General features: G+C 42.2%; 1 protein-coding gene and 1 pseudogene across 10 annotated transcripts in view; one reads left to right on the top strand and one right to left on the bottom strand.

Annotated features, from left to right (window-relative positions):
- Window positions 1-13,705, bottom strand: part of LOC135524213 (thromboxane-A synthase-like) — a 103,503-nt pseudogene extending 89,798 nt beyond the window's left edge.
- A 2,774-nt stretch (window positions 13,706-16,479) lies between these two features.
- LOC135524212 (homeodomain-interacting protein kinase 2-like) overlaps window positions 16,480-24,319 on the top strand; it is a 97,520-nt gene continuing 89,680 nt past the window's right edge. For 9 of the 10 annotated variants that reach the window (XR_010452917.1, XM_064951555.1, XM_064951548.1 and 6 more), the window contains exon 1: window positions 16,480-16,832. Coding sequence is in view for 8 of the 10 variants with exons in the window: in XM_064951555.1 (XP_064807627.1) it covers window positions 16,814-16,832 (19 nt within the window). In the remaining 2 variants the exon portion in view is untranslated. Of the gene's footprint in view, window positions 16,833-18,452; window positions 18,566-24,319 lie in introns of all 10 variants that reach the window. The other variant, XM_064951550.1, reaches the window with a different exon arrangement.

The following is a 24,319-nucleotide window of genomic DNA, read 5'->3' as shown; positions in this document are numbered from 1 at the left end:
TATCATGGAGGGTCAGTCATTGCATCCATAGCTCTGTCTATGAATTTGATATCATGGAGGGTCAGTCATTGCATCCATAGCTCTGTCTATGAATTTGATATCATGGACAGTCAGTCATTGCATCCATAGCTCTGTCTATGAATTTGATATCATGGACAGTCAGTCATTGCATCCATAGCTCTGTCTATGAATTTGATATCATGGAGGGTCAGTCATTGCATCCATAGCTCTGTCTATGAATTTGATATCATGGAGGGTCAGTCATTGCATCCATAGCTCTGTCTATGAATTTGATATGATGGAGGGTCAGTCATTGCATCCATAGCTCTGTCTATGAATTTGATATCATGGAGGGTCAGTCATTGCATCCATAGCTCTGTCTATGAATATGAGAGTGGTTACATTTCTCCAGCCCCATCCCTCCGAAACAGGGGCGAGAAAAACACTTTGGTATTGTTTCAACCGCTGATTGTTGCTTTCGAAGGGGATGGCTACTTGAGTGCAACAGGAAGACAAGCTGTGTTGTGAAACACTTCATCCATCATGGAAAAATAAACACGTTCTCTCTGACGTCAGCTCCTTCACAAAGACAGCGCCTTGGCTAATCAGCTTCCCCCCGACGAGCATTGTACTGAGAGTAGCTTCTAGATAGAGTACCATAACAACTACACGTCTACTCAAAGTTCACAACTCGGGAAGGCCTTATTGGAACAATTTAATTGTGAATGGAATTATATTTTGTAAAAATGAATTCATTTGCGTCTAAAAACATATTTTTTTATTTTTTTTTAATATGGTGTACAGTCCTCCTCTTTCCTGCTGGCTCTGCGGAGCACAAGAGTTCAAGTGTCTGTCAGTCTGTCAGGTTGGATGTCATGAGGAGGAGAGCCAGAATGAGCCATTGTCCATAGCATGTCAACCCCAAGCCTCAGTTCTAGTTCTCCACTCGCCGCTTGTACACACTTTCGTGGACTTGGAAGGATGAACTGTACTTTTCAGTGGGTTGGTCTCTGTGATATTGTAGTCGTGGACCATATTCAGTATTAATAAACATGTTCAAATAAAAATGGCTGAGCAGGGCAGCTTGTCTGTCTGTCTGTCAGGGAGGTGTGATGTGTGAGGTGTGCAGTCAGTGGTATGATTAGCAGGTGTGATGGACGAGCTGTCCAACCAGCCTCAACTAAACAATAAGTACTCCACGGGGCTCATCCAATGACAACGGAAGGCCAACTGCAGGATACCAGCGCACTGTGGCGCAGCGCTGCCAAGTCAGCTGTCCTGGGTTTATTAGACTGGGTTCAAATACTATTGCAAATATTTCAGCTTTTGCTTTTTGTCTGCCTGGAGTTCCAGATGGGGCGGAGTTTGCATTTGCGGGACTACTCTATTTGTCACACTGCGCCAGGCTAGCGCAATCAAGCCCAGATAAAGTATTTGAAATTATTTCAAATATTATTTGAACCCAGATCTGATGAGATACTGTGCTATGGCTCTGCTCTGCCTGAAGAGGCTCCAGACTGAGCTACTCCAAAGGGTGGGGTGTTTTATGATGCCCTGTTCTGCCACCTTGGTTACAGCTTGCCTGTTGTTACTCCCTCTTATTCTTCAGGAGGTAGGGTTTTATTAGGGGGAGCTGGAAAGACTCAGACACATCCTCACACAATACTCTTAGAGCACTGGCAATGCATGTTGGGAGTGGGGTGAAATGTTCTGATCTGATCAATCGCTTATTGCATATTTCCAATGAGGGATATTATTGCACACAGACTGGGCATCTGCTTATTCCAATTAGCTAAGCCACTGTTATCCAGTCTGCTTGCCTTAATGAAACATATTGGGTCATGCATGTTGTCAGAGTCCAATCCAGAGAACTGTGCATGTGAAACCACACACGGATGGAGTAGAATATGTTGCTCCCACATACATTGACATCCCAGAACAATGTGGCCAGGATACTGACCATTTTATAGCCATGATGTTATATCAAAAACAGACTAAAGGAGTTTCTCCTTATACCAAACCTCCCTATATTCATTTATATATGGGATGCTACCTAAGTCTTATAAAAGCAATATGGATGTGTGTCTGAACCTCCGATGATATCACTATCTTTATTATAACCTCTGAAACGGTGCCGATGGGTTAGAGTGTCCATCAACGGTGACACTTGGATATCACAGCCCCAGTCAGTTCATTTGTCGTGAGATCATCGGGGGGTATGTCATCCGTTCCACTTGGACTGAGTGTCCAGTGAATGGGCCCTGGTTGGGTTACACACACTGTGTTCCTTCCAGAGTTCATTCTGATACATAGTTTAACACAAGTTCTCCAGGGGACAGTGGGCCAGGAAAACAAACGTCTACAGTTACAAAGGAGAAGGGTGTGTGTGTGTGTGTGTGTGTGTGTGTGTGTGTGTGTGTGTGTGTGTGTGTGTGTGTGTGTGTGTGTGTGTGTGTGTGTGTGAGATGGGGTGAGGGGGGAGTTCAGTCACTTTGCATGTGTGCCGGCGGGCATTGTATTTCACACAAAACCCACACTGCATTTACAGCTAGGCTATTGGGGAGATCCTATGGAGAACACACAGGTTGCAATGTGGTGGCAATATCCCCCGGTACCTAAGCTATAGAAACGTCTCTCTGTATCCTCAAAACAGACAGAACATTTCCCCATCAAACTTACATGAGTCAAGGAGAGAAAAGAGGGGCAAAGCAATGGACATTTGAGTCAGAAAGGAAGTAAATCATATTTATATTTATTTAACTAGGCAAGTCAGTTAAGAACAAAAATGCTTATTGTAAATTCTTATTTACAATGACGGCCTAACCCGGACAACACTAGGCCGATTGAGTGCTGCCCTATGGGACTCCTGACCACAGCCGGTTGTGATACAGCCTGAGATCAAACCAGGCTATGTAGTGACACCTCTAGCACTGCGATGCAGTGCCTTAGACTGTTGCGCCACTCAGGAGCCCGAAATATGATTGGACCTGCCCAAACCATGTGGGGAGGAAAAACATTTTTTACTAAGCAGAATTTGATCCCTCCATAAAACGCATGAACAGACGATCAAAGTATTTTATAGAGGGAATAAACCAGGGTAGTATTCATTAGGGCAGACTGTAGCAAAACAGAGAATGGACACGTTTAGTAGCCCTTCCCTGTTTCAGTCCGTTTTCTTCCATTTGGTGCCTAAAGAATATGACGCTGTTTAACCAGGCGGCAACTTCTGTTTTCCAGACAGACAATACTCCACTGACCAGTAGGTGGCACTCTGTCCTATGGTCTTCAAGGCAGACAGGGTTGAGCATTCAGCTGCTGGGTCAGCCATGAGAGAGAGGTGGAGTCTGGTCCCAGGGAGGGTTCACCTGAGGTTCAGCTTGAGCTGTGTGAAACTCTGACTGGGCACACACTGCCTGGCCAAGACTAGCCCTAGGACTCCTCAGAGAGGAAATGTTTGCTTCTTGCCGTTGAAAACACCCCTGTACTAAAACTGCCAGCAATGCTGCAACTGTGATTAAGCCATTTCTTGGAGATAAAGATCATTAACACATGTTGACGTTTCCAGCGTGGAGAGTATGAGAGTATTCATGTGAAGTCAATGGAAACGGACGGGACTTCACTGCAAAACAAGGCAGCGTTCTGATTTCCCAGAGAACAGTTTGTGCAGTTTAGATGAGGTGAAAGGTTCTATGCCGAGACACATTTCGCAGTTCAGCAACGTTTAAAGGGCAAACCTAATAATTCTCTGATGTGGCTTATGACAATGACAGAGAGCCAGAGACAAATTGACTTGACCTCTCCTAAATCTCGTCATTTCGAACCCCGGTGTCATGACGGCCCCTCGTGCAAGTTAGTTTCATCGTCAGATATAAATCTTCATTTGGGCTGAGACAGCTTAAGAGGACCTTATATACCACAGCCTCTTTTGATTTGTTACAACTGAATGGCAACAGACAGGAATTGACTTGTCCTGAGGAACTAAGTGTGTGTGCGTGTGTGTGTGTGTGTGTAGTCGGCATTTTCAAAAACCAACAGTTTCAACATGGTGCCTGAAACTGCTATACATCTGAAGTGGAAACCTACAGTATGTAGTGTATAACCCACAAGTTAAAGAGAAACCAAGTGTATCACCGGTATACCACAAACAGCAGGCTTTATGCTTGTTCTACAAAACAACATTTTCCACAACACTGAACACCCAACAGTGTTCAGTCAGTCTCCGTACTCTGCAGAGAGAGAAAGAACATGCTTGTCAGCCTCTCTCGCTACTTTGTATGACAGAGCATCAATCTGGCATGGCTGGCCTCGACGGCTACTAATCCTTGCTAATGTGGGTCTGAAATTAAACGTGCTCCTTTTGCAAAGTGGTTTTCTCACTTTTAGTCAGATGTGATGGAAGGTTGAGAACATGCAAAATGTTGTATTTTGATCGGTTCATGCTGATTAACCTCCTACCCTGAATTGAGGACTTGTAGTGTGTGTCATTTGAACACCCTACAACTATCCTGACATCCAGGCTTCTGTGCACTAACATTTAACATTCTCCAAATCAAAGCTTAGAACAGTACAATGCATACTGTAACATACAGTATGTAGGTCTGTGACATGTAGATCTGTGACATGTAGATCTGTGACGTGTAGATCTGTGACATGTACATCTGTAGATCTGTGACATGTACATCTGTAGGTCTGTGACATGTAGATCTGTGACATGTAGATCTGTGACGTGTAGATCTGTGACATGTACATCTGTAGATCTGTGACATGTACATCTGTAGATCTGTGACATGTACATCTGTAGATCTGTGACATGTAGAAAAATCGGGGTTACCTGAGCGGTAGGCAACGAGATTCAGCCACGGACCGATTGAAAATAATCATTGTAAATTGTACACTGCAAACGTGACAATAACAATCAATTCACATCTTGATTACATTGAGACACGAACACATATCTCAAATTGTTTTATTTGTGGGAATACTTGGGAACATATTTTCTGAATTCCTGGTGTCTTTCCTGGTGTTTCTCTGACCAACAACGGGCCACCTGTTGACAACCCCTGCAGTACATCAATATGTAATATAATGACGTCACAAGACGACACTGCTACACCTATACAATACGTAATTGTGTTTGCTTGAATATGTCAAGCATATTATGTCATAAACACAACACATACTAAACTGAAAAACACACACTACCAACATGCACATCTGTTTACAATACATGCTGAGTTTTGGATTTGTTCTATTGCCCTAGACTAGAGGCAGAAGACATTGATTTACCAGTAGAGCAGAGCCAGGAAGATCATGAACAGGGACACAGATTCTCCACCTGGTACTGGTATCATCAGGATGTTCATAACCATCTCCATGACGCTGATCACCACCTCAGACCAACACAAACACTGGCCAAATAGCTCCTATGGAGAGAAGAGAAGGTAGAGATGAGATCGTATTTATGTGAGTATGTAAGGAAATTATTACAATTATACACTGTAATAACGTTTTTAGGACATACCAGTAAAGTTTACAATTCATCTCGAAAGTAGCTGAAGAGAAATGCTCCCCTTGTATTTCTCACGGGGATAATTGTAACAGGCTGTGGGATTAATTGTAACATGGTCTTCAATGGCAAAAAATGAGGGGTAATTGAAAACGGCTCTGATTTGGAACTGATATTTGGATTAAAATAAAATAAATTAGCCAAAAATAACAATCTGCCCTGTCATGTTGTCCGGTGTCCAATTTTCCCGGAGGAAACTCTGAAATGGCATATGTCACCGGACAACATGACAGGGAAGATTTGAATTCACCGGACATTTGACAAATGTAATGGACAACCATATGCATTCAGATCTGGCCTGGCACAGCCAGCTCCATCAACAAATGAGAGATGTTGGTCAAATGAGCTACATTTACGTGTCCTTAAAAACAGCATATAACAAATTACAAACACACTATCCCTTGTGTTTTGATGTGCACATGTTTTTATGAAGATTTTAGAATATTCACATGAAAATCTGTTGCCATATGGATTGAAACCTAGCTATAGACACCCTAAAGAGTGACAAGTGCGCTAGCCCGGTGTCACGTTGATTATGCCTGCACACCATGGTTCACCAGCAGCCCCAAACATTTCAATAATAAGCTACACACCAGCCAAAACAAGCTTGTAAGAATTGTACTTAAACTCCCCCCTTCATACTCACCTGGAGGTTGAGCATTTGTTTGCGTGTCTCTATCTCTGTAATGTGTCTGTATCTAAGTAATTATATATGTATTTACGTTGTTTTTTTAAAGGACCACAATGGAAATAAGTCCCCAACTTTATTGTGCAATCGTGGTCACTTGAAAAAATATTTGTATACATGTATTTTTTAAACTGACAAATATAATCAATCAATCCAAACTGTCCAGCAGCCAATTGATGAATGGAAAGAGACATCTGTAACGAAACACCAAAAAGTTTCATGGCATTCAGAGATTGTCAAGCCAAGCCTTTGATACAGGGTAACCTACAAGGTAGGGAGGGATGCATTTTCTGTTTGTTGAGATTGACATAGTCTATTTATTGTGGTGTTGAAAATGCCAACCATGATTTTGAAGTGCACAAAGTCAGTATGCTTTGTTTATTGGTTGAAACCTGTTGGTAGGAACATTTGTTGCATATATTTAATATATATGGCATCAAAATGTTGAAAATCTGATTTCCTCCTAGCTGATCATTGTCTGCTGCCAGCTCTGATCGTAGTGTAATGAAACAGGCAGGGAGAGTGAGCTCGTCTGTGGTGGTCGGCGAAGCTTCAACATTCTGGCCCGTAGCCCTGCGTGGCGTTGACTGTGCCACAAAAGCACGCTGAAGTGGCAAAGTCGATATCCATTTTCTAAACACAGGGTCGCTACAAGTATTGTTTTTTTGTGGTCGTAAACATTATTTTGAGTTCATTCTATGAGGGGGAAGGGTGTTCAATTTATTTTACAGTATAAGGGGAGGGTCATGTGAAAATATTGTTTTCACATGACCCTTTGTTTTTAAGACACCTCGAGTTGGACCAGGCCCACCCCTCCAGTACATTTTGATCTGTCCCTTAGCACATCGAATAAACGCTTTTCAAGTGGTTTCTAATTTCAGTTATTTAGATGTTACTTCGTGCCCTGGTCTCCTCTATGGGGCTGCAATGGGAAGGCAAAGCATTTCAAAAGTCAGATCATGACGCATGATATGATGCAGGTGAAATATGTGCTTGTAAAAAACACACAATGGCTGTAGATTTATAGGTTCAAAGTTATACCTAGACAGGTTATGTAATGGCGACAGGCGCTCTTTAATTAGGCTATTCGTGACTTGCGATCACCCGTCCAACCGGCTAGACTCGCCCCGACTTTCTTGAGATTTGAATGTTGGTATAAACGCTAATCGTGAGTCAGGTTTGTTAATAAGGTGAAGTTATTTTCCTTCAGTTTGAGCATTTATCTTGTGTTCTTACTTTGTGATTAGTGCCGCTTCTTCGTGCATGACCGTGCATGACCGTGCATGACCGCGCAATTCACGAAGCGCTCCCGCGGACTTGTACATCGTCGGTTGCTCCACAAGCATGCACACCTTTTCCCAGCGGGTTTGGCCATTTTGTATTTGTTGGTTATTTGCCTAATTATGATATATCTCCTACTGTAAAATGCTTAAGTATACGGCATTTCAATAATGTGATTCGTCTGCTTTTAGACAGCTCTAGTGTATAGCCTCTCTGTTGTGTATTTTAACAGTTCATCGGTGATGTTCATTGTAACTATGGTTTAGCCCATAGCTATTTCTACCTGGCTTTCCTAGTGTTGTTGATCGACATCGGGGAGCTCTGATGAGTAGGCCTATCAGAATGTGGGTAGGCTGTATTTTGTTTCACAGTAGGCCTACCCATAGCCTGTTCCCTTAGGTCAAATCCAGTTTGGATTGAATTCAATTTCTTTGATTAAGTTTCTGTTCATCGTTTGTTTGTTTTGTAAGTTCTTTTTGCCTATGTTTGCAGACATTAGGCCTATAATTTATCCTAACCACTGCTATCACTAGGCAATCCTTATTTTGTGAATAAAACACACTTGTTGCACCCTACTCAACCTCCTGCCTACCTGCAGTTAAACTACATGTCACTACATAAGAAAAACACCTATTCAAGACTTCTCTGGGCTTACTTCAACTGTCTCAAACTCTGCAGGTTTGTGGTTTCCAAGGTAACTTCCCCTTCACTGTCAATGATTCGTTTTAGCTCTTCCCCCTTCCCCTGCTTAGAGAGAACCCTGAGGCTGAGAGCGAGCATCCTCTGTCCTGTCTGCCCTGCTGTCCTCTGTAACAATGTGTTACTGAATGATCAACCGTCTGAGAGGAACATACAGGCCAGGCCTGCTACTGATGATCACACGCTGACCTTCTGAACAAGACCAAGCACAATCAGTCACAGTCAATGTGTGGTACAGACCGGACGTTTTGGCAAAACAAAGATGACATTTGGAGAATCTAGCTAAATGAGTGCAGTGCAGTCTGGAAAAGAAAGTGGCCTACAGGCCATGAGACAGATACTAAGCCTATAGAATGGCAGTGTTTCTGAATGTTGTGTGATATGAAACAAAGTTGGTCAAAAAATAACTAAACTATGTTTCAGCATTGATAGCTTATCTTTGACTTTTCTGTGTATTGGTCAAGTTTAAGCTGTGCATTGTTTCAATGCGCATGGCTCATAACAACAACAAAACACTGATGAGCGGAAAAATCATTGTCAGATCAAACTAACTGTGTTTGCAGATAAAAGGCTGCTTGACAGTGTAAACCAGTTTCTTTTCATAAGCAGGAAAATCACCACACTGCCTACAAACAGAAACCACAAGGGGGATTTGCACACAAGCAGACAAAGGAAACAAAAACAGTTCACAACGAATATTAGCCTCCTGAAACTAAGCAAGACATAGTGTATTTAACATGAATCACATTACTCTGACATGTTCATCAAGAAAAATACTGCATGCATTTTTCATAACAACTAAAAACATACGTTTTCCATTTGAACCAGATAATCAACAGTTATTTGGCTGTTTATCAAAGTTAGCTGGCTAACTCACTGATCCTGCTTTGTGGTATACCCCTCAGGTCTAGGAGTATGGCACAGAGTTAACAACATGATTCATGAGCCAAGTCCAGGTCCAAGAGGCTTCTAAAACAGCTTCTACCCCCAAGCCATAAGACTCCTGAACATTTAGTCAAAGGCATTGCCCCTCCCCTCTTCACACCACTAACACTCTCTGTTGTCATCTATGCATAGTCACTTTAATTAACTCTACCTACATGTACATACTACCTCAACTAACCGGTGCCTCCGCATATTGACTCTGTACCGGCACCCATCTGTATATATTGTTTTTTTCACTGTCTTATAACTAAATTAAATAAGTGTATTACACTTAACCTTACACTAGCCTGGCACCCAAAATAATGTAGCTACATTCAGTCTGGTTTAACCAGGCTGAATTTACACAACTTTCCAAAATCAATTTTCTCAGATGATTGGTTTTATGGCCCTTTGAACTCCACACAAGACTGGTAAGCTTCATAACAAAAGAATATGTTTCTATTTTAGATATTTTTTTAAATCATGTTTTTCTGATGGTGTTGAGTCAGGTTTCCTTGATATTACAAAAGGTGTCCCACAGGGATCGATTTCAGGTTGTGTACTTTTTACTGTCTATACACACAATGTTGGACTATCCGCTCATTTGTTTAACATACACCTGTATGCAGTGCAAACGACACTGTTTGTGTATGCTATTGCCCCCACGGTTGACCAGGCTTTGTAGGAGCTTCAATCTGCCTTTGTTGATTTGCAGAAATCCTTTGTTGAACTGACACTGGGACTTAATGATGGTAAAACCAAGTATATGTTATTCTCCATATCACATAAAAATGTCTCTGATGATTTATGCATATATACATTGGATGGTGTCCTCATTGATCGTGTCAGCGCATATAAATATCTGGACATCTGGATTGACAAAAAGCTTTTTGAAAAAGCATGATGAGTTAGTTAAGATATTAAGAATTCAAATGTGCTTATTTTATATGCCTTTCATTAAATTAAATAAAAACATTTAATTCAGTCGAGATTCATACAGGTGTTAGACTATGGGGATATTGCCTATATGAACACAGCTGCCAATGTATTGAAGCCATTGGACACAGTTTATCTACATAAACTTCCACCCTACCTTACTTCACTGTTAGAGATACCAGACCCGGTCTCAGGGAGGACTAACTCTGGAGATCCCTTCCATCTCCACTGAGTTGGGTAGATCTGCTTTCAGTTTCTTTGCACCTTACGTGTGGAATGATCTCCAATGCACTTTAAAATAGGAGGAAATAGGGACTCCTGAGTTGCGCAGTGGTCTAAGGCGCTGCATCGCAGTGCTAGCTGTGCCACTAAAGAGCCTGGCTTGAGTCCAGGCTCTGTCGCAGCCGGCCGCGTACCGGGAGACCCATGGGGCGACGCACAATTGGCCCAGCATCGTCTGGGTTAGGGCCAGCAGGGACGTTCTTGTCCCATCGTGACCTAGTGAATCCTGTGGCGGGCCGGGTGCAATGCATGCTGACACGGTCGCCAGGCGTACAGTGTTTCCTCCGACACATTGGTGCGGCTGGCTTCCGGGTTAAGCGGGCAGTGTGGCTTGGCTGGGTTGTGTTTTAGAGGACGCACGGCTCTCAACCTTTGCCTCTCCCGAGTCTGTACAGGAGTTGCAGTGACGGGAAAAGACTAATTACCAATTGGATACCACGAAATTGGGGAGAAAAAGGGTAAAGAATATACAGTGCCTTGCGAAAGTATTCAGCCGCCTTGAACTTTGCAACCTTTTGCCACATTTCAGGCTTCAAACATAAAGATATAAAACTGTATTTTTTTGTGAAGAATCAACAACAAGTGGGACACAATCATGAAGTGGAACGACATTTATTGGATATTTCAAACTTTTTTAACAAATCAAAAACTGAAAAATTGGGCGTGCAAAATTATTCAGCCCCCTTAAGTTAATACTTTGTAGCTCCACCTTTTGCTGCGATTACAGCTGTAAGTCGCTTGGGGTATGTCTCTATCAGTTTTGCACATCGAGAGACTGAAATTTTTTCCCATTCCTCCTTGCAAAACAGCTCGAGCTCAGTGAGGTTGGATGGAGAGCATTTGTGAACAGCAGTTATCAGTTCTTTCCACAGATTCTCGATTGGATTCAGGTCTGGACTTTGACTTGGCCATTCTAATACCTAGATATGTTTATTTTTGAACCATTCCATTGTAGATTTTGCTTTATGTTTTGGATCATTGTCTTGTTGGAAGACAAATCTCCGTCCCAGTCTCAGGTCTTTTGCAGACTCCATCAGGTTTTCTTCCAGAATGGTCCTGTATTTGGCTCCATCCATCTTCCCATCAATTTTAACCATTTTCCCTGTCCCTGCTGAAGAAAAGCAGGCCCAAACCATGATGCTGCCACCACCATGTTTGACAGTGGGTATGGTGTGTTCAGGGTGATGAGCTGTGTTGTTTTTACGCCAAACATAACGTTTTGCATTGTTGCCAAAAAGTTCAATTTTGGTTTCATCTGACCAGAGCACCTTCTTCCACATGTTTGGTGTGTCTCCCAGGTGGCTTGTGGCAAACTTTAAACAACACTTTTTATGGATATCTTTAAGAAATGGCTTTCTTCTTGCCACTCTTCCATAAAGGCCAGATTTGTGCAATATACGACTGATTGTTGTCCTATGGACAGAGTCTCCCACCTCAGCTGTAGATCTCTGCAGTTCATCCAGAGTGATCATGGGCCTCTTGGCTGCATCTCTGATCAGTCTTCTCCTTGTATGAGCTGAAAGTTTAGAGGGACGGCCAGGTCTTGGTAGATTTGCAGTGGTCTGATACTCCTTCCATTTCAATATTATCGCTTGCACAATGCTCCTTGGGATGTTTAAAGCTTGGGAAATCTTTTTGTATCCAAATCCGGCTTTAAACTTCTTCACAACAGTATCTCGGACCTGCCTGGTGTGTTCCTTGTTCTTCATGATGCTCTCTGCGCTTTTAACGGACCTCTGAGACTATCACAGTGCAGGTGCATTTATACGGAGACTTGATTACACACAGGTGGTTTGTATTTATCATCATTAGTCATTTAGGTCAATATTGGATCATTCAGAGATCCTCACTGAACTTCTGGAGAGAGTTTGCTGCACTGAAAGTAAAGGGGCTGAATAATTTTGCACGCACAATTTTTCAGTTTTTGATTTGTTAAAAAAGTTTGAAATATCCAATAAATGTCGTTCCACTTCATGATTGTGTCCCACATGTTGTTGATTCTTCACAAAAAAATACAGTTTTATATCTTTATGTTTGAAGCCTGAAATGTGGCAAAATGTCGCAAAGTTCAAGGGGGCCTAATACTTTTGCAAGGCACTGTATATATGAGGAATTAGTGCCTCTAGGGCATTTCAGACAGCTGTTAGGGAATCTTTACACTGAAGAATGTGTTTGTTATTGTGTTTTGCTGTTCATGTATTTTAATATGTATATGGATGTGTAGTTTAATGTGTATATGTGTATATTGTATTTTAATATGGTCTCAGCATTGTCTCCCTGTCAAAATTACTATATTATATTACTAAATCAACAGTGCATGCAGTTGTAATCGAAACAGATATTGGATTTATATACTAGACTAACTAAAGCATAGAAAAGATCAGTACTGACTCAATTATACACAACATGCAGCAGTACAGTGGAGAGATAACAGCAGGAAAACAACACATTTATTAAATATGACTTATTAAATTGACTTATAAGACCTTTCAAACGATTACCCATTTTCAACATTCTGATGCTTTCATCTGTCTTAATATATCTGTTAAAGTCGATCAGCCTGTGAGAAACATTCAGTATTCAGTCGATCTTTAACACAATATGTCAACCTTGACATTGTGGATGATCACATGGGTCTGGGTAATACAGGTAACACAGAGGAATATGGAATATTCTGCCATTATTTCCAAAAGACTACAACATGCTTGTGAAATTAATTATTCAGACTAGACTTCTGTAGGAATTTAGAATCCAGTTAGTGAAATATTTGCTTTAGAAGCATTTCACACATCAACTGAGGTAACCTCAATCAAAAATCCCTTACCCTATTATGGCCTTATCCCTTCTTTCTTTTTCTTTCCAAAACACTTGAATGTGCTGCCTCTGACCAACTCTCTCGCTATCTCTCTCAGTACGACCTTCTTGACCTTAACCAATCAGGCTTCAAGAAGGGTCACTCAACTGAGACTGCTCTCCTCTGTCTCACGGTGGTTCAGTCTCCACACTGCCAAAGCTGACTCACGCAATTCAATTCAAAGGGCTTTTTTGGCACGGAAAACATTAGTTCACATTGCCAAAGCAAGTGAAATAGATAATAAACAAAAGTTAAATAAACAATATGAATGTAAACATTACACTCACAAAAGTCCCACTCTCTGTTCTCATCCTCCTAGATCTATCTGCTGCCTTCGACACTGTGAACTATCAGATGACACTCAACCACCTTTCTCCTTCCCCCCTTCTGACACCCAGGTGGTGACACGCATCTGCATGCCTGGCAGATATCTCAGCCTGGATGTCGGCCCACCACCTCAAGCTCAACCTCAACAAGACGGAGCTGCTCTTCCTCCCAGGGAGTGCCAAGACCTCTCCATCACAGTTGACAACTCCACAGAGTCCCTCCCAATGTGCAAAGAAATCCCCTCCCCCCTTGCTGATAGCTACTTTATTATGGAAAAATGTACATACTATGACTGAGATATGTGGTTGTACTACCTAGCTATCTTAAGATGAATGCACTAACTGTAAGTTGCTCTGGATAAGAGCATCTGCTAAATGACGGAAATGTAAATGTAATGGCTTATATAATTAAGGATACTATAATTAATTAATACTATCATTATTAAGGAAAAATTCTGAACTTCTGAATAACAATATACCATTTCTGGGTCATTAAGTTGTACAGATAGCCTACCATACATTTGTATTCACCACGTTTTACTTTATTGGCGTAATGACATGTAGGCTAATACAACTGTATTCTAATTTCTAGTACAATTTCAAACAGTACTTTGCCAGTTTCCTTTCATATGATTCAACAATTCGTTAATATATGTTAAAGATTGTCCAAGCCATGTACAGAAACTGATAAATCGTACTATGTCCCGACCAAGACCGTGTAAAATTGCATTGAGTTGGTGTCACATTATGTAGCCTAATTCAACTGATATCGTAGAATCTGAGGTCAACAAATATGGTGCTAACTATCAAATAACCCAAGTCAAAATGCGTGATAGTTTAATATGGCACATTTGCATCGTAATACGATTGACCGGTGTTTGATTATGCCACCACGTTGCGTTATGTCACTGATGGTTGCACGTGATCACAACTGGTACATTTAGACACATTACGGCGGATATCCCTCGAAGCTTCAAGTGTTACAGAGAGTGAACAAAATTACACAGGGTTACTGTATATATTTATGTTTTAGTTCTTACCTCGTTATTACTTGATTGTAGACTATAGTTGTTAGACCACTTCTGGTTGTTGACACGAAAAGAGAAGAATACGTACTGTAGTTCTTTAGAAGGACTACATTTCTGCGTGGACTTTGCTCCCTGGTAGTTGAAGTCTTTTTGCTCAAGCAAAGGCAGCTGATCCGATACAGATAGGCGATAAAAAGGAATTGTGTGAAGTAAAACAATCTGTTATCAAAATGAAAGGCGTTTCTATCAAAATCCTAGGCCTATATACAGATGAACCTATTGCAATGCACTTGTATTGCTCTTCAGATAATATACGATCATATGTGCATGTATAACAGAGCTAGTTTACAGTCATATATGATACTGTTAGTAGCCTAGTTAACCGTGGCCCTGAACTAGAATAAGCTTACTTGTCTAGCATTGGGCTATATGCTGTAGGTGCCCTGATGGAGAACAGGGGATCAGTTCTTATTGTACTTTAATTGTTTCCGGATTCCAGATGATGGCTTCAATGGTACGAGATCCTCAGTATATTATTAGTATATTAACTCCTAATCCTATGGGAATGCGTGACTCAGATCAGACTTGATCAGCTGCAGAAGTCGCTGCGGGGAGAGGACGAGGAGGATGTCGAACAAGGTGCGGTGCAAGCGAAGTTGGAAGGACACTGACTTTAGAGTCCAGGTTGGTAAATAGGCTATAGGCCTACAATCACATGATACTCTTGATGCTATTTAACTGGCACCACCATATGGTCTCACAAGTAGCATACATAAATAGTAGACTAAAAACACGATTCTGTCCTTTTTCCACAATTTGACTAATATTGCCCAGTTACATCACACATATTATGTCATGCCATCATCCATTCATTTATCCACCATGTGTTTTGTTTTAGACTCATACATTCAAAATATCCATAATAGCCTGCTGAACGTATTATTTTAGTGATGGTTCTATACGAATCCTATGTTTACATAACTGCACATTATTTTTTATATTCTTATAAACAGGGTGCAAATAAATAACGCCCCTTTTCTCGTTAAGAATCTAAAATGTACCCGGGTGTGACTGGGGGAAATCGTGCAGAGGGTGACTTTTAATGTTGCTAGTAAATGACAGATTACTCACATCTGTGTGAGACTATGTCATCTGATTCCTGTCGAGTTCGCTCTGTGAAAATACAATGTCGTCATGCTGTGTGATGACTGCTTAATACAGGCACGACGAATGGCCCACAGAATCATTCAACACTATGCAAATGCGCATTTCGAAAACTAGACCCAGCGATACTTTATACTGGGTTATTGCATAATAGTTCATGCTGTTACATTTGCGCTTGTTCCTGTAGAGCTTCAGTTAATAAAAGTGCTTAAAATGAGGATACTACTCACCTGATATTATTTGTGTAAATTAGGATGTTGTTTTAATTATTAGGAGGATGCCAATCTGGAGGAGTTAATTACATTTTAATTACAGCTTAATTAATGATTGCAGTTAGCCTGTAGACCAGTGTTTCCCGAACTCGTTCCTGGGGACCCCAAGGGGTGCGCGTTTTGTTTTTTTGCCCTAAAACTACACAGCTGATTCATTACTCAAGTCATCATTAAGCTTTCATTATTGGAATCCGCTGTGTAGTGCTAAAAAAATATAAAATAAAAGGCCTATAGGCTCATGTTTTAACAAAAGCTAGGCTACAACATCCACATGCATATAACCTATAACCCACTATTATTTTATATACATTTTAATATGTAGGCCTTTTCTCCAAATATCAAATCACATTAAACGTTATGAATTAATAGTTACAAAGTTGCACTACAATGTAACTAGGATCGACTAGTTAGTAACTAGGATCGACTCGATAGTCAATTGACTATACTGTACACCAAACTCGCTCCGCTCGCATTGCAACTTTTGCAGGGACTCTACAGACATGTCGTACACTAGCTGAAGTCAACCTGCAATTTGGCTCAACATTTGAGCCAAAAAACTATTCGCAATCGGCAGGGTTTTGTTGCAGAAATAATACACTATATTTTTCCCGTGGACTGAGCACGAATTTGTAACCTTGGATGGGATTTTAGATTTTTCTTCTCACTAATGAACTGAGCTAGTAATGCAGGAGACAGCGACTCTGTCAGGGGCTCAAGATGGCAGATTTTTACTGAGTTCTGAACAGATATCTCGCTTTATTTTTTGCCATGAATAACAGAAGTCCTTGCACCGATGGCCCCTGTATACGAAGGTAAGATATGTTTATATCTGAAGTATTTTTGAGGTCAACCAGTCTTGTATAAAATAATATTGTGAATAAGAAAGAGGCAAGAGAGATAACTGTCTTGCACCCTATCGCTTCTTTGTATTACAAAATTATAGAATGATGCATTTTCTGTTTAGTGTTTAGTTTAGCTCCATAGTAGTTTGATAATATGTATCACTTTGTCATAATAGTTATTGCTCTGGTTGCAAATATGTAGTGTGACATCGATGGTCGAATCCTTATGTAGGCTACAGTCTGCATCCCTAGCCGTCATAATTATTCTCTTGTGATGTTCCCGTGTGATATCCCACGATTTTAATCAAGTCGGCTACAAATACATTTCCAAAATCTTCATTTGAAAGCTATTGCATTTGATTCCAAATAGTCTTGGTGTTGAAATTACACCATTGCTCTATAGCCTACAGAGGAGAGAGAAAGGGCGAGAAGAAAGAACATCGCAGTTCGCACATAGTCACGCAACCGGAGAGCAAATTTAGCCTAATTTATCGCAATTTAAAACCTACACTTTCAATTTCTGGTTAAATGTTTAGTGCTCCATAACGTTTATTCATTTGTGCAAAGATAGATTTTCAACCAAAAGCAAAGACATGCTTATGTAGCCTACTGCTGTTGCTGCATTACGTCTGTGACTAATCCCATTGAGAGAATTGCACTCAGCATGTTTAGGAAAAATGCTATGCCCTAAAGACACGAGTAGAGTGCAATTCTATTTTGTTCTGTTACAATGTCTCACATGGTAAAGAGTCTTAATTCTTGGAAGAAGGCAGACCAGGTAGAGACAGGTCTCATGGCTATGGTACAATTGTAGTGTTCTATACAGTATTTGGTCATCTGCTAATATCCATAATCTTTTCGTATTATAAACTACTGCACAATACGCCTCCATGCTCTTTAGAATTACACTGCAGATTTTTTTGGGACATACATTCTTGTTATTAACCCCCAAAAAGGAGCCATTACTTTCTTTTTTGGTTAGGGTGTATTGTGAAAATGTATGTTTTTATTATTGCCGTTTGTGTATTTTACTATTAGTCCGTGCTCCCTCTGCTGGTTTAACTTGGCACATAACCCTTTGTAACAAACCAGTAACTACATATACAATCACGTTTAGTTTGGATACATTTTTTTGTTGTTGAAAATGTGAAAGTTGGTGTAAGCCTAAATTGTGCCAAAAACAAATAGTGTAAGGCGTAGTAATTGTTAGGAAGCATGTAATTCCAATTTAGGTCTATATTTTCATGAATCATAGGCTACAGTTGAAACTATAGTTAGAGAGGGACAAATGACTGATTATTTGGTAGGCAATTCGTTTCACTAGATTTGTGAAACGTAGGCTACATGCATGGTCATATCCTTTATGCCAATCCAGCCAGACTGATTAGTTGCAGACTGGCTTAGAGAGCTCTGCATGTTAAACTCAACAGCCAAATAGGCTTGCATTAGCATGAAAAGGAGAGTTGTAATGAGACTCCACTGTGCAAGGTAATTAGTTGGAATGGTGTTCCCTGGCTTGCCTTTCATCATGGCGAGAAGCTGAGGAATTAATTGTCTACCTTCTCTGTTCTCGCCTGCTATGTGGAGCAGCAGCCAGGAACAGCAATGGAAATGGCCACATCCACTGGTAGAAAATGGTGACAGGGATTATCCATCCATTTGATTTGATCAACAGTGTGCCTATGGAGAAAGAGAATCAAAGGGTAGGTGAGTTAGTGTCTTACGGGACGCTGTGGTAGTGATGGTCCGGAGCCAGATGTGCCAGTCTTGCCGCCCTGGCCTGGACCCTGCCTGTCTCTGCCCTGTTGAGTTTGTGTGTTAGTCTAAGCTCTGGCTGCCCAGCACCCTGGCTGCCCAGTCTCATAACCCAAACTGACACGTTGATGAATGTATGATGGAGGGAGCAGGATCAGCAGCCCCCAGCTGTGGAACAGCTAGTATTCAGACACAGACTCATGTCCCAGTCAGGGGAAAGTGGGGGTGGGGGGTGGGGTATAGAGAGGGGGGGGGGGGTCAGTGGACGCCAGACAGCCCAGAGCAGGGCACCAGCTAGCTTAATTTGTGGATCTGTCTCGCAGAGTCTCAGGTCAAACAATATCTTAGAGAGCATTCGCAAGGCCGGAGACACTCTCATTGAAAAATGACAGAGAATAGATCAGAGGCTGCCGCTGAGACGATGATGATGATGATTGTGGTGGTGGTGACAGGGACTGTAGGCTAGCCTAGCACTGCTGTTCATGTTTAGATGTGCGTTTTAATTCTCTGTCGCTCCGAGAGACGTACTAGGAAAAGAGGGAAATGGGGGAGGAGGGAGAGATTTAGAGACCACTCCCTGTCTTCTATGGGGTGAGTGCCCTTCTTGCTCTGTGTCAGTGGGTACGTAAAGGCAGAGAGAGGGACATGCTGAGGTCTGCCACCTCTCTCACTCTGTTGTTGGTAGCTGGCTGATTGGTATCGTCCTCATAGGACTGTGACCCCAGCTTTCATTCCAAGGTCACAGGGTTTCAACTTTGATTAGAATTCCAGCAAAACCACAGGAATTTGCGTCCAAGTCACCCCTTACTAAGTTAGAAATGAGCTTCCCGGCGATTATGTTTCAATGCGGAGTGGAGAGTTTTGAGTCTTTAGCTAGTGACATAGCTTGGTTAGTCAGCAGATCTGTACGTAGTAGTGATCGTCGCTCTCCCTGTGTTGTTGATGCACAGATAGCTCGCTGCGGGAGTTTAAGCCTATCACATGCTTTCACTTTAGCGTGCAGATCTTTCCCCCATCCCCTTTGTGCAGTTGCTTATTTGAAGTCTGCTGGTAAATGTTATGAAAATTGACATGCCGCAGAACGTTACACGCATCCCCCTTTGCATTATTCAAAGTAGTCTACGTGAAAAGGAAATGAAAACCTAGTGTTCACTGTTCAGGTTCTTGGAGGTATTGATTTGTGAAAGCGTGTCATAGAATAAGCTCAGCCAGGGAGAGGTGGGACTAGGAATACGGCAGAATCAATGTGAGTTTGATGAGAGCAGACAGTGATTGTGTGTTAGCCAGATCTCGGTGGAAGCAGGAGGGATATGGGATCCCTCTGATGTGTCTGTCTGGTGAAATGGTTCACAGGTGTGCTGCTCTGGCTGTTTGGTTTGGTGAGGAACAGATGGGCGCGGGTTGAGTTCTGACCGAGCTGAAATGACAGGTTAGAGGTCAGGCTGAACAAAGCATTCACAGGCAAAACATCAGTGGGACTGTAACGCTACTGCGTGTGGCCTATTTCTACAGGCTCTATTCTGTTCTTTCAACATGTTCTTTGAAAACGTTGGTATGGGGACAGATAGAGAGATCAGAACGAGGAGCAATTTATTCCGATTATTTCATTAGTCCAAGTGTGCATCATTCCTCGATTCCTCAAAAAACTCAGCACTGGCAACATTCAAGGCTGCAAGGACCACTCCCACTCTCAGTCAGATCTTGGAGGACAGTGTGAGTCTTTGGAGGACAACTCACGTTTTAACGTGAGTTGCTGCTAGTGTGCTCAGTGTTTTGAGGGGGAGTGAGTTTTTGGCTGGGGATGTGCTGCTCAGTGCTGACAGAAGGCATTTCCGTACAGAGTGTTATGCGTGTGCGAAGGCCTTCTTCCAGCAGGCAGTTCTGTTGTTGCACTGTGTTTGCTGTCAGTTTGTGTAGAGCAGCTGCCTGTGGCTCTGACTCTTGACAAGCAGGTCCTGTGCAGTACATCCAGCTCTATCTGGATGCTGTGGTTTGTGTTGTGCCTAAGTAGTGTGTGTCTCTGCTTGCTATTTATTCCATCTTTAAGGAGACATTTTCCCTCGATAGAGTAAATGGAACAGAATACGAGCTGTTGGGAAGTTGTATTTGTTAAGATATTCATTGTATAGTCATTTCTGGTTCATAAAGGCTCATTTTCATTGTGTCTTCCTCATGTAGTGAGAGAGTCTATTGTCTCTGTCATGGATATGGTATGGGAGAGTCTGGCACAGTGCATGATTTGCTTTTCCCATGACTTCTGTGCAGCAGAACGGCAGAGCTTCGAGGTGGCAATCTTTCTGTGTGTTTTTTTTGTGATGCCTCCTCTGGCCTGGTTGCCTGGTGATTCCAGCAGCTCTCCTCCATGTCCCCACCCTGCTCCCTCCCCACCCCCAAATACCGCTCTGTTTGATTGTGAGATGAGAAGCCATTGGTAAGCTCAGACTCAACCCATGTGACACCAATGGACACCGGATTGGAAGCCCGGTTTGGGGGGGGGGGCATTTAGGGCCTGTGGGGGCTTCTGTAGCGACAGCTTTTGTGCTCTCATAATCTTGCCTCCCTCCCCTATCGTCCCAGCCCAGCCCACCCCAGGCCACGCCACCCCAGCCCAGCCCATCACACCCCATCCCACCCCACCCCAGCCCACCCCGCATACCAGCCTGTTTGGGGGTGGACATTGTCCAGGCCCTTAATCCTATTGTTTTGGATAATATCCCCCCCATACCCAGTCCATTTGGCATGGCATTCTTTGGAAGAACAACAGACTGGTTCTTTATCACAGACATGGTCTTCTAGCCTTTCATCATGGCATGTTACATTACACTCATGGAGCCAGGGCCCAATACTGTCCAATGATCCCACTGGGCACAGACGTCAATTCAACATCTATTCCATGTTGGTTCAGTGTAATTTTATTGAAATTATGTGGAAACAATGTTGATTCAAAGAGTGTATGCTCAGTAGGATATCTTCAACATTGTGTATAGACTACAGTCTATAGTATCTAAAGGATTGTTATTGCTGGATGGGTACAGTACAGTTACTGCACAAAGGGAACAGCACATATTTTAACTGCCCAGTTGCCCACCCTCTTCTATTCGTTTCAATGGGAGCTTTTCAAAGTGAAAAATGTATGGCCATTTTTAATGAAGGCTTTCATGTTCTCTGTCTTCTTTCCTCTACTTCAGAGAGAGAGGGGGGGGGCATGGTTTAGATAGATAGATAGATAGATAGATAGATAGATAGATAGATAGATAGATAGATGATAGATAGATAGATAGATAGATAGATAGATAGATAGATAGATAGATAGATAGTTAATTTGTGGATTTCTTTTCCTTAATGCGTTTGAGACAATCAGTTGTGTTGTGGCAAGGTACGGGTGGTATATAGAAGATAGCCCTATTTGGTAAAATACCAAGTCCATATTATGGCAAGAACAGCTCAAATAAGCAAAGAGAAATGACAGTTCATCATTAGTTTAAGACATGTCAGCCAATCCGGAAAATGTCAAGGACTTTGAAAGTTTCTTCAAGTGCAGTCGCAAAAACCATCAAGCACTATGATGAAACTGGCTCTCATGTGGACCGCCACTGGAAAGGAAGACCCAGAGTTACCTCTGCTGCAGAGGTTAAATTCATTAGAGTTACCAGCCTCAGAAATTGCAGCCCAAATAAATGCTTCACAGAGTTCAAGTAACAGACACTTCTCAACGTCAACTGTTCAGAGGAAACTGTGTGAATCAGACCTTCATGGTCAAATTGCTGAAAGAAACCACTACTAAAGGACACAATAAGAAGAAGAGACTTGCTTGGTCCAAGAAACATGAGCAATGGACATTAGACCGGTGAAGTCCAGATTTGAGATTTTTTGGTTCCAACAGCCGTGTCTTTGTGAGACACAGATAGGTGAGCTGGATGATCTCCGCATGTGTGCTTCCCACGTGAAGCATGGTGGAGGAGGTGTGATGGTGTGGGCGTGTTTTGCTGGTGACACTAACATTGATTTATTTAGAATTCAAGGCACACTTAACCAGCATGGCTACCATAGCATTCTGCAGCGATATGCCATCCCATCTGGTTTGCGCTTAGTGGGACATTTGTTTTTCAACAGGAAAATGACCCACAACACACCTCCAAGCAGTGTAAGGGCCATTTGACCAAGAAGGAGGGTGATGGAGTGCTGTATCAGATGACATGGCCTCCACAATCACCCAACCTCGACCCAATTGAGATTGTTTGGGATGAGTTGGACCGCAGAGTGAAGTAAAAGCAGCCAACAAGTGCTCAGCATATGTGGGAACTCCTTCCAGACTGTTGGACAAGCATTCCTCGTGAAGCTGGTTGAGAGAATGCCAAGAGTGTGTAAAGCTACTTTGAAGAATCTAAAATGTTTCACATTTTTTCGGTTGCTACATGATTCTATATGTGTTATTTCATAGTTTTGATGTCTTCACTATTTTTCTACAATGTAGAAAATAGCAAAAACGAAGAAAAATCCTTGAATGAGTAGGTAGAGAGAGAGAGAGAGAGAGAGAGAGAGAGAGAGAGAGAGAGAGAGAGAGAGAGAGAGAGAGAATTAGATAGACGGAGAGAAGCATTGTGCACTAAATGAAGTAACGATTGGAAAAGCACTGGGCAGAGTTGCAGCAGAGTTGGCCTTACCAACACAACAGAGAGAGAGCCCACCATGTAGGTTGACGGAGCGAGAGAGTATGGGCCGTTCTTGGTCACGGAAGGGAAGCGGAGCATCGTCCGGCTGGCTGGCGGAGGGCTGGCAGCCCCTTCACAGATGGCTGCAGGTACAGCAACAAACTTGGCTGAACCAAAGTATGTCAAATGGCCAGATGTGCTGTCTGCGGCTGCCCCAGGGAGAGGGAGAAGGGACGGACACAGCTCACAGTACAGAGAGAGACTGGGCCAATCAATGGAATCAACAGGAACGGAAATGACCAGCACACATCTTTACGTTCTGTTTGCTGTCTTTCCTCTCTGTCTGTTTTTCCTTTATCTATCACCCTTTCTCCTTTATCTATCACCCTTTCTCCTTTATATATCACCCTTTCTCCTTTATCTATCACCCTTTCTCCTTTATCTATCACCCTTTCTCCTTTGTCTATCACCCTTTCTCCTTTATCTATCACCCTTTCTCCTTTATCTATCACCCTTTCTCCTTTATCTGTCACCCTTTCTCCTTTATCTGTCACCCTTTCTCCTTTATATATCACCCTTTCTCCTTTATCTATCACCCTTTCTCCTTTATCTATCACCCTTTCTCCTTTATATATCACCCTTTCTCCTTTATCTATCACCCTTTCCCCTTTATCTATCACCCTTTCTCCTTTATCTATCACCCTTTCTCCTTTATCTATCACCATTTCTCCTTTATCAGAATTTCTCCTTTATATATCACCCTTTCCCCTTTATCTATCACCCTTTCTCCTTTATCTATCACCCTTTCTCCTTTTTTTTCACCTCTCTTCATTTTCAGCTCTTTCGTTTCTGCTGAATCACTGACGAATCACCTAGTTGGTGTTGCTCAGTCTATCGCTGACGTGTGTGTGGTCAACATTACCCTTAAAGACTCAGATATTGCTGGCTTTGATGGTGTGATGGAGCGTAGAGGGAACGCTGACACCAGATCACTGATTCAACTGGCCTCTGGGTCCTCCATTCGTGCTGACGGGAAAATACAAAGCTAAA

Source organism: Oncorhynchus masou, chromosome 31, assembly GCF_036934945.1.
Source record: "Oncorhynchus masou masou isolate Uvic2021 chromosome 31, UVic_Omas_1.1, whole genome shotgun sequence".
Classification (NCBI taxonomy): Eukaryota; Metazoa; Chordata; class Actinopteri; order Salmoniformes; family Salmonidae; genus Oncorhynchus; species Oncorhynchus masou.
The sequence above is the reverse complement of the archived record's forward strand: the minus strand, read 5'-3'. Positions and strand labels throughout refer to the sequence as shown.